The following is an 8,786-nucleotide window of genomic DNA, read 5'->3' as shown; positions in this document are numbered from 1 at the left end:
AAGCTGGGAGAGGATGGGCTTGCCTGGCTTCAGGCAGGTGGGCTCTGCAGGGTCTTAGAGTCCACCCGTCTTCTTCACAAAGCTTAGGAACCACTAACTCGTCTCCTTCCTAATGCAGCTGCCGCAGCCGGAGAAAAAAAAACAGAACGCCCGAACCCCGGGGCACTTGTACAAAAAGAGGGGTTGTCACACAAAACGGGGCTGTCAGGGGGGCGGGGGGCGGTCTGTAGAGTAGGTATCAATAATAATAATAAAAATGGATGCCATGCAACCTATTGAGTATAAAATGCACAACTTGTACAGCTAGAGCATCAAACCTAGCTCCTGGGGATATGGTTTATATTTTGAAATTATTGAATGTCATAGAATAAGCAGTTACAGGTAGGTAGCCGTGTTGGTCTGACGTAGTCAAAACAAAATAAAAAAAATTCCTTCCAGTAGAATAAGCAATTTGCTATTAGCGTCTTCTTCATAAACAACTGCTTCACAGCATTTCTGTATTATGGGTCCCAAGATTTAGGGCAGGGGGGGGGGAAAAGAGATTTTACATGAAACCTTAATAATCAGAACAATGTTATAAGTAAACTGGAAATATAATGAAAAACCAACATAATAACAGATACAGGCTAATTTGTTAGTGTATGAAGCATGAAAAAGGGAGAAATAATAGTCAAAACATACCCTCCAACATTTCTCTGATGAAAATAGGGACGCCCCATTCCATAATATTTCTACTATGTATACTCCACACATCTTATTGGATTGCCCCATCACTCTGGGCAGCTTCCAACACATTTAAAAACATAATAAAACATCAAACATTAAAAAACTATACAAGATTGCCTTCAGGCGGCTTGGGGGTTGGATAACTCTATACCCTCCAACATTTCTTTCATGAAAAAAGGGACATCCTACCATACCCTCCAACCTTTCTCCAATGATAATACAATACAGACATCCCAAAGAAAAGTGGGACATTTCAGGCTCAAATCAGAAACTAGGACAGCTTCTCTAAATCAGGGACGTCCCTGGAAAACAGGGACACTTGGAGGGTCTGGCATATTTAGCAATATGATCACCATGCACAGGAAGTATGTGGCAAACCAACTGAAGAAATAGTCTAGATTATGAGAAGGAATTGGGGTGTGTGTGGTTTTTTTTAAAAAAAAATATTTATGTAATCCTTTGAATGAACACTCCCTTACTTTTGTTGTGACGTGGGGTTTGTGATTTCAGCTGTCTTGACAAAACATGCTGGAGACAGTCCTCTAGTAACAGCTCTTTATTAAAGTGAACAAGACTGAAGACTGAGGAGAGGAAAGCTACATTTATAGGGACAGGGGACTAGCTAGGAAGGGATACATTTTGGAGGGAACAATATCACGCAATCACAGTGCTGCCTTTTGGAGGAAACCAATAAGACAGAGGATCCAAATACAGCAGCTTAAATGAACCAATAGTAGCTGTACCCTCTGGGACCAAAAGGCAGTTACTTTATCCTAATGCAAATACAGACAATAATAATACAGATATAAAATCCTTTGACTCAATACACAACACCCCTCCCCCCCTAGTGAGCACAGCAGACGTAATCCCTCAGGTACTGTGGGGTCCTACAACTTCTACCTGATCTCCTGACAACAGGTGTTGCAGGTTCTGGATTGGGTGTTACCTGTGGTGGAGGGGCTGCTATAGGGGTTTCATCAGGAACAGATGGAGTCCCAGACATCTCAGGGTCCCCGACCTGTACCTCGTCATCATGAGGACTAGCAGACCCTGGTTCATTTGCTGAAGCCCCTGGTGACTGTACCTCTGGACCATTTTCACTCTGGTCTTGCAGCTGTGCGTCATTAGCCAGGGATGAATTATCTGACTCCTCCCTGCTGAGCGCCCGGCGCCTCAGCTGATCTATATGTCTCTTCCAAACTTGCCCATTTTCCAAGGTCACATAATAGGACACAGGTCCACTAGCCCGGGTGATCACACCAGCCACCCACCGCGGACCTCGTGAATAGTTCCTCACCCAGACCAGATCTTCAGGGGCGAGATACCTTGTTGTGTCAGTCTCAGCCTGGGGGGTTGCTCTTGAATTACGGTTTGGCATTTTATCTGGGTGGACATAATCCAGCACCGTTACCAGTCTTCTACCTAAGAGCAGCTCGGCTGGCGACTTGCCCGTCGCAGTACACGGCGTCGCATGCTGCAAAAATAACATTCGCGCAATGCGAGCCGACCAGTTACCCTCCATTAAGCGCGCAATGGATTCTTTGGCTGTTCTTACCATGCGCTCAGCCTGCCCATTGGAGGATGGGTGAAAGGGCGCGGATGTGACCCCTCTTATGAAGTTATCAGCCAAGAATGCCCTGAATTCTTGGGATACAAAAGCTGCCCCATTATCTGATACAATGGTCTCAGGTAACCCGTGGGTAGCAAACAGCTGCCTCAACACCTTGATTACGGCAGCTGATGCCATGCTAGGGACCATCGCCACTTCTAACCATTTGGAATATGCATCAACGATAACCAAAAAGACCTTCCCTTGGAATGGCCCCGCAAAATCTATGTGCAGCCGGCTCCAGGGAGTCCTGGACTGCTCCCACCAGTGGACTGGTGCTCTGGCCACTTCTGGCCGCACCTCTTGGCATGCCTTGCATGTTCGTACCCATTGTTCTATGTTCTGGTCCATTCCAGGCCACCACACATAACATCGGGCTAGCGACTTCATCCTGACCATTCCCGGGTGTCCCATGTGAAGCGTCTCAAGAACCCTGTTTCTCAGTGGTGCTGGGATGATCACCCTATCTCCCCATAGGAGACAACCCTTATGCATGGACAATTCGTGCTGCCTTGTCGCATAAGGCCTGAATTTTTCTTCATGCGGACCACCTGGCCACCCCCTCCCCACCCAAGTGAGCACACGGGAGAGAACAGCATCTTTCCTCGTTTTCTCAGCTATATCCGTAGCTGTTACAGGAGCCCCCGGAAGTGTTTCTAGCATCATAACGTGCTCCGCCGGAGCAGGATCCTCATTGCTCCCGCCAGGAAGGGGCAAGCGACTCAGCGCATCAGCATGGCACAATTGTTTCCCCGGCACATGGGTCAAGGTGTACTGGAACCCATTCAGGAATATTGACCAACGCAACATTCTGGGGGAGAGAATTTGTGGCGTTTGTTTGTTTGGGTTGAACAACCCTAACAGTGGTTTGTGGTCCGTTTCAATGGAGAATTTGCGACCGTACAAATAATCATAGAACCTTTTGATTCCGGACACAATAGCCAGTGCCTCTTTATCAATTTGAGCATAGTTGCGCTCCGTGGGCGACAACGTACGGGAATAGAAAGAGATGGGCTTTTCCGACCCATCCGGTTCCCTATGACTCAGCACAGCCCCCAGACCGTATTGAGAGGCATCACATGCCAGGACCAGCGGCTTTGACTCATCATAATGAGCAAGGACGCTCCTGCTACTCAGCATTCCTCGCAAGGAGTCAAAAGCCTTCTGCTGCTCCCGCCCCCATCGCCACACATTCTTTTTCTGCAATAGTCTATGTAATGGTTCAGCTACCGAAGCTTTCTGGGGTAAGAACGAATGATAAAAGTTAATAAGTCCCAGGAATGACTGCAACTCCGTCTTGTTCTGTGGTCGTGGTGCCTCGATGATGGCCTTAATCTTAGCATCTGTGGGGTGGATGCCTGATGCATCAATTTTAAACCCCAAGAAATCCACCGTTGGCACCCCAAAACTGCATTTTTCCTTTTTCAGTTGCAACCCCACCTCCTTGAACTTGAGCAACACTGCACGGACACGCGCAACCAGTTCCTGTGGGTCTTTTCCAGCAATCAAAACGTCATCAAAAAATGGCAAGACCCCCGGCAGACCTCTTAACAGGCGTTCCATGAGCCCTTGAAAAATCCCTGGGGCCACACAAACTCCGAACTGTAATCTGTTAACTCTGAACGCCCCTTTATGTGTGACAATAGTCTGTGCTTCCGCTGATTGTGGGGTTACTGGCAGCTGTTGGTAAGCTTGTGCCAGGTCAATTTTGGCGAACACCTTGCCCCCAGCCAGTTTAGCCAACAGATGTGATACAACTGGAATGGGGTATGAGTTTCCCCTGAGTGCCTTATTGATAGTACATTTGTAATCTGCACATATCCTGACTTCCCCATTTGCTTTAAGGGGCGTGACGATTGGAGTCTCCCACTTAGCAGAGTCCACGGGTGAGAGAACTCCCTGCTTGACCAATTTATCCAGCTCTGCCTCGATCTTGGGTTGCAGTGCAAATGGCACTCGCCTTGGTTTGAGTCGGATTGGAGCCACCCCGGGGTCCAACTCGAAGTCAACTGGGGGCCCTTTATAACAACCCAGTTTTCCATTAAAGAGACCAGCAAATTCCTTGCATAATACCTCGCTCATCTCAGGGCAGGTTTGGATTGAATTAAGCCCTGAGATACTCAGTCCCAGGGCAGGGAACCAGTCAGTGCCCAGGAGACTGGGGCGACTGCCCTTCGCAATCACCAGTTTGAGTACAGCCTGTTTGTCCCGGAACTGTACTCTCACGGCACACATTCCCATAACATGGATGCGGCCTGCTGAGTACGACTGCAAGGTTGCCGGAAAGGGCTCCAGAGGGGGCAACTTACCCCTGGGGAAGAATGTCTTCGCAGTCTGGTCTGACACGATGGTGAATGCAGATCCGGAGTCCACCTCCATGTCGCACTGCTGACCCTCAATCTTCACCTTGACGTGTGCCTTGCCTTGCGCTGGAAACTGCACGGCCCTCCCATTGATCTCCGTTACGTAGTGGCAGTCCTTTAGAAAACAAGTTGCTGTGGGCGGTCTGCGATGCTCCAGTCTAGGTGCTCCTGTCACTCCCGACGCCGCCGATCTACAGACCCTGGCGATGTGACCCGTCTTTCCGCACGTCCGGCAGATAGCATCCCTGAAACGACAACTCTTCCTTTCATGGTTTCCGCCACAACCTGGGCAACTGCCTCGGCGATCTCTGTGCACTGTGCAGGCCTGACGCACCGACTCAACCCCACGGACTGGGCTCTGGCTTGGAGTAGCCTCTAGCTCGTCCATGGCATGCGCAACTTCTATCTGTGGTTTAGTGGCCTTGCGACTGGCATCAAGCTCCTCTCTTTCATAATTCTCCGTGGCGGTGGCCTCCTTCAAGGCTGAAGCAAGGGTAACCTCTTCTTTAGCCACGATGCGTCTTCTGGCTTTCTTGCTGCTCAGACCCCCAATAAACCGATCCAGGAGAGTCTCTTCCAGATTTTGGAAGCCGCAGTGCTGAGCGAGCTTCCGGAGTTCAGCCAGAAATGTGGATACAGACTCCCCAGCACGCTGCTGCCTCTTATGGAACTCCATCCGCCGGGCCATCTTGGTCTCAGTAGGCGCCAAGTGGCTTGTTAGGCAGGCAAGAATATCTTGGAGAGATGTCTCACTCAGCTTAGCTGGAGCAAGTAATGCCTTGGCTAGCTTGAAGGTCTCGGGCCCACAGTAGCTCAGGAATGTGGCCCTTCTTTTGCTGGCATCGGTGATCCCTTGAGCCACTGTGAAGAACTCGAAGCGTTCGACGTAGTCTTCCCAGGTGTGGGGCTCTGATGGCTGGAAGGGCTCCAATACCCTTGGACTCTCCATTGTCCTAGCGGGCAGGGTCGTCTTCTCAGCTGGCCAGTGAGTCTTGTTCTCAGCTGCAATCCGGACTCTGAGGCAGGGTTGTGTTTAACCGCTCCTCAGCATTCCGGATCCCAACCTCGTCGCCAGTTGTTGTGACGTGGGGTTTGTGATTTCAGCTGTCTTGACAAAACATGCTGGAGACAGTCCTCTAGTAACAGCTCTTTATTAAAGTGAACAAGACTGAAGACTGAGGAGAGGAAAGCTACATTTATAGGGACAGGGGACTAGCTAGGAAGGGATACATTTTGGAGGGAACAATATCACGCAATCACAGTGCTGCCTTTTGGAGGAAACCAATAAGACAGAGGATCCAAATACAGCAGCTTAAATGAACCAATAGTAGCTGTACCCTCTGGGACCAAAAGGCAGTTACTTTATCCTAATGCAAATACAGACAATAATAATACAGATATAAAATCCTTTGACTCAATACACAACAACTTTAACTTCCTTCTTTCTAAACCCACTTCCTTTCCTTTTGATATTTCTTGATACCTCATTTCCTACTATTCCACATTCACCACAAATCAGCTTTGTTGTTACTTTGCAAATGAAAAATATTCAGCTGTTAACTTGATGGGATGGTGCATCTTTTGATGTGGCACCAGGCAGAGAAGTGGTGTCTACCTTTCAACAGTGGGCAAGAAAATGGGGGTGGTGCCCTGAGGAGCAAAGTGGATGCTGCCATATTTGACCTGAATCAGAACAACTGTCATATTTTTGCTCGAAATTTGCTGGAAGTTTTCAAATTTAAAGAAGGAAAGTGAAAAAGAAGCGAAAGAAGAAAATATTCAAAATAAAGGAATGGGTGGGGAAAATTAGAAGCAAAGAACAAATAAGAAGGTCCTGCTTTTCCCATAGCTGCAACCTTGGCTTCAAACTGACCTCAGCCATGGCTCTGACTCTCCCTCTCCAACTTGTTGTGTTTTACAGACTCCCACTTTACCTCTCGCCCCAACCCCTACTCAGCTCACATCATGCAAAAATTCCAGTCCTAATCTCAATGCTTGAAACTCTACTTCAAAACTGTCTTTTGTCTTCAGTGAATTCTGGGTTGAGGGATGGGCCCCTCCCATTTGTCTTTTTTAATGGCCCATTATCTTCCCCTTGTCTTTGTTACTGGCTGATCTCCCAGGATCAGGCCTGGCTGATCCAGGAATTAGGAGTGCCCAGGTATTCAGACGTAACACCCCATCCCATGGGCATAACCAAGAAGGGGCAGCTGCCCCACAAATCAATCAATATCAATAAAAAACAATACAAATTTGAGCTTCTGCCCCTCTAACAAAAATCCCTGCTATGCCCATGCCCCCCCCCAATTCGCAAGAGTATACTTCAATCAAGACAGCACCTCCCATCCTCATTTGCTCTTAGAATAATATATTAGCAACTACTGCACCAAAAATATATCTAGAAATGGAAAGCTAAGAAACCCCGCTTCAGAATTTTTGCCATGAAGAAACAGCCATGTTCTCTGAATATTCATAACAGACCCCTCAAAAGGCAACAAAACCACCCTTCTGCTTGAAATTAGAACATTTCTTAAGCACGGGGCCTAACTGCCTACCCAATATCATTTATTTGTGCATGAGCAGACACACATACAAACCCAATGCATACACAGGAACCAGTATTTCCCAAAATAAAGCCCACTCATATCTCAATTGTACAATGCCTATAGTATAGGGTGGGTGATATCTCTGGTGGTGGACACATTGTGTTCCTTCTGGGGTAGTTTGCCCACCTTTGGTCCCCAGTGTGTACTCACCCATGGGCATAGGCAGGGGGGGCAGTTGCCCCCCCTAGAAGCAGGGCCGCTGGCCAGCCTGCCCCGCTGCCCGGTGCGGTCTCCCTTCTCCCTGGCTGGCTGTGGGGCGGGTGGAGGGAAAGCCCCAGAGCCGCACAAAGTGTTTGGCTGGCTTTCCATCCGCCCGCCCCACAGCCAGCCAGGGAGAAGGGAGACGTCCATTCTAGCTGGCTGGCTGTGGGGCGGGTGGAGGGAAAGCCAGCCAAACGGTTTGCGAGGCTCTGGGGCTTTCCCTCCACCCGCCCCACAGCCAGCCGGCTAGAAGGGATGTCTCCCTTCTCCCTTGCTGGCTGTGGGGCGGGTGGAGGGAAAGCCAGCTTTCCCTCCACCCGCCCCGGCAATCGTGGAGGGGGAGGAGGGGATCAAAACAGCCCGATTTCGGGCTGATCTTGGCGCCCCCTTGCCCCTGCCGATCGCGAAGGGGGAGGAGGGGGTCGGAACATCCCGATTTTGGGCTGATCCTGGCGCCCCCTCGCCCCTGAACGACCATGGCTTTCCTTGCTCCACTGTGGCCCCTCCCCCATGCCTTGGCCCTGCCCCTTGCCCCGCCTAATTTTGATCCCGACTACGCCCCTGTACTCAGCTCTCACCCATGGCTCCTAAATGCTGTCAGCATGCAACAGTGACTACAGTGTGGTATAATGGTTAAGAGCGGGAGACTCGTAATCTGGGGAACCGGGTTTGGGTTCGTGTCTCCGCTCCTCCACATGCAGCTGCTGGGTGACCTTGGGCTAGTCACACTTCTCTGAAATCTCTCAGCCCCACTCACCTCACAGAGTGTTTGTTATGAGAGGAAGGAAAAGGAGAATGTTAGCCGCTTTGAGACTCCTTCGGGTAGTAATAAAGCGGGATATCAAATCCAAACTTCTCTTCTTCTACATCCCAGGAAACTGCTTTGACTGGCTGGCTAAGGCAGGTGAGGGTAGCCAATAGCTCTCAAACCCTTGGTTAGGGACTTCCCCTGCATGTGAAGACAGGCTCTGGTGGATTGAGTGGACTGTCAACAAGGTGGTTTCTGCATGTGCTGTAGTGAGCGACAGATGGGGCCTGTCAACTGGGAAGGTAGCCCATCTAGGCATGGGCATAGCCGAGGGGGAGGGGAACTGCTCCCCAAAACAATAAAAATCATTACAAATCTGAGGTTATGTCCCTCTAACAAAAATCCTGGCTACGCCCATGCATCTTGGAGAAGGAAAACTCTGATCCTAAACCTCTGCTGCCTCGTGTGACATCTTTTGGAGAAAAGGCTAAGGAGTAAGCCCTACCTACACATACGTGGAGTCCCTAAGGCTC

The 8,786-nt window shown here is 49.5% G+C and overlaps 1 protein-coding gene across 1 annotated transcript; it reads right to left on the bottom strand.

Moving 5' to 3' along the window:
* Window positions 1–2,287: 2,287 nt before the first annotated feature.
* On the bottom strand, window positions 2,288–7,550 carry LOC132591500 (uncharacterized protein K02A2.6-like; the record flags this gene model as incomplete). The annotated part of the gene is made up of 1 exon (XM_060270252.1): window positions 2,288–7,550. A coding segment is annotated over exon 1 (3,360 nt), but the record flags the coding sequence as incomplete, so codon positions are not given.
* Between the last annotated feature and the right edge of the window lie 1,236 nt (window positions 7,551–8,786).

Source organism: Zootoca vivipara, chromosome Z (genome assembly GCF_963506605.1).
Source record: "Zootoca vivipara chromosome Z, rZooViv1.1, whole genome shotgun sequence".
In the NCBI taxonomy this organism is placed as follows: domain Eukaryota; kingdom Metazoa; phylum Chordata; class Lepidosauria; order Squamata; family Lacertidae; genus Zootoca; species Zootoca vivipara.
Note: the sequence above shows the minus strand (reverse complement) of the source record. Positions and strands in the feature narration are given on the sequence as shown.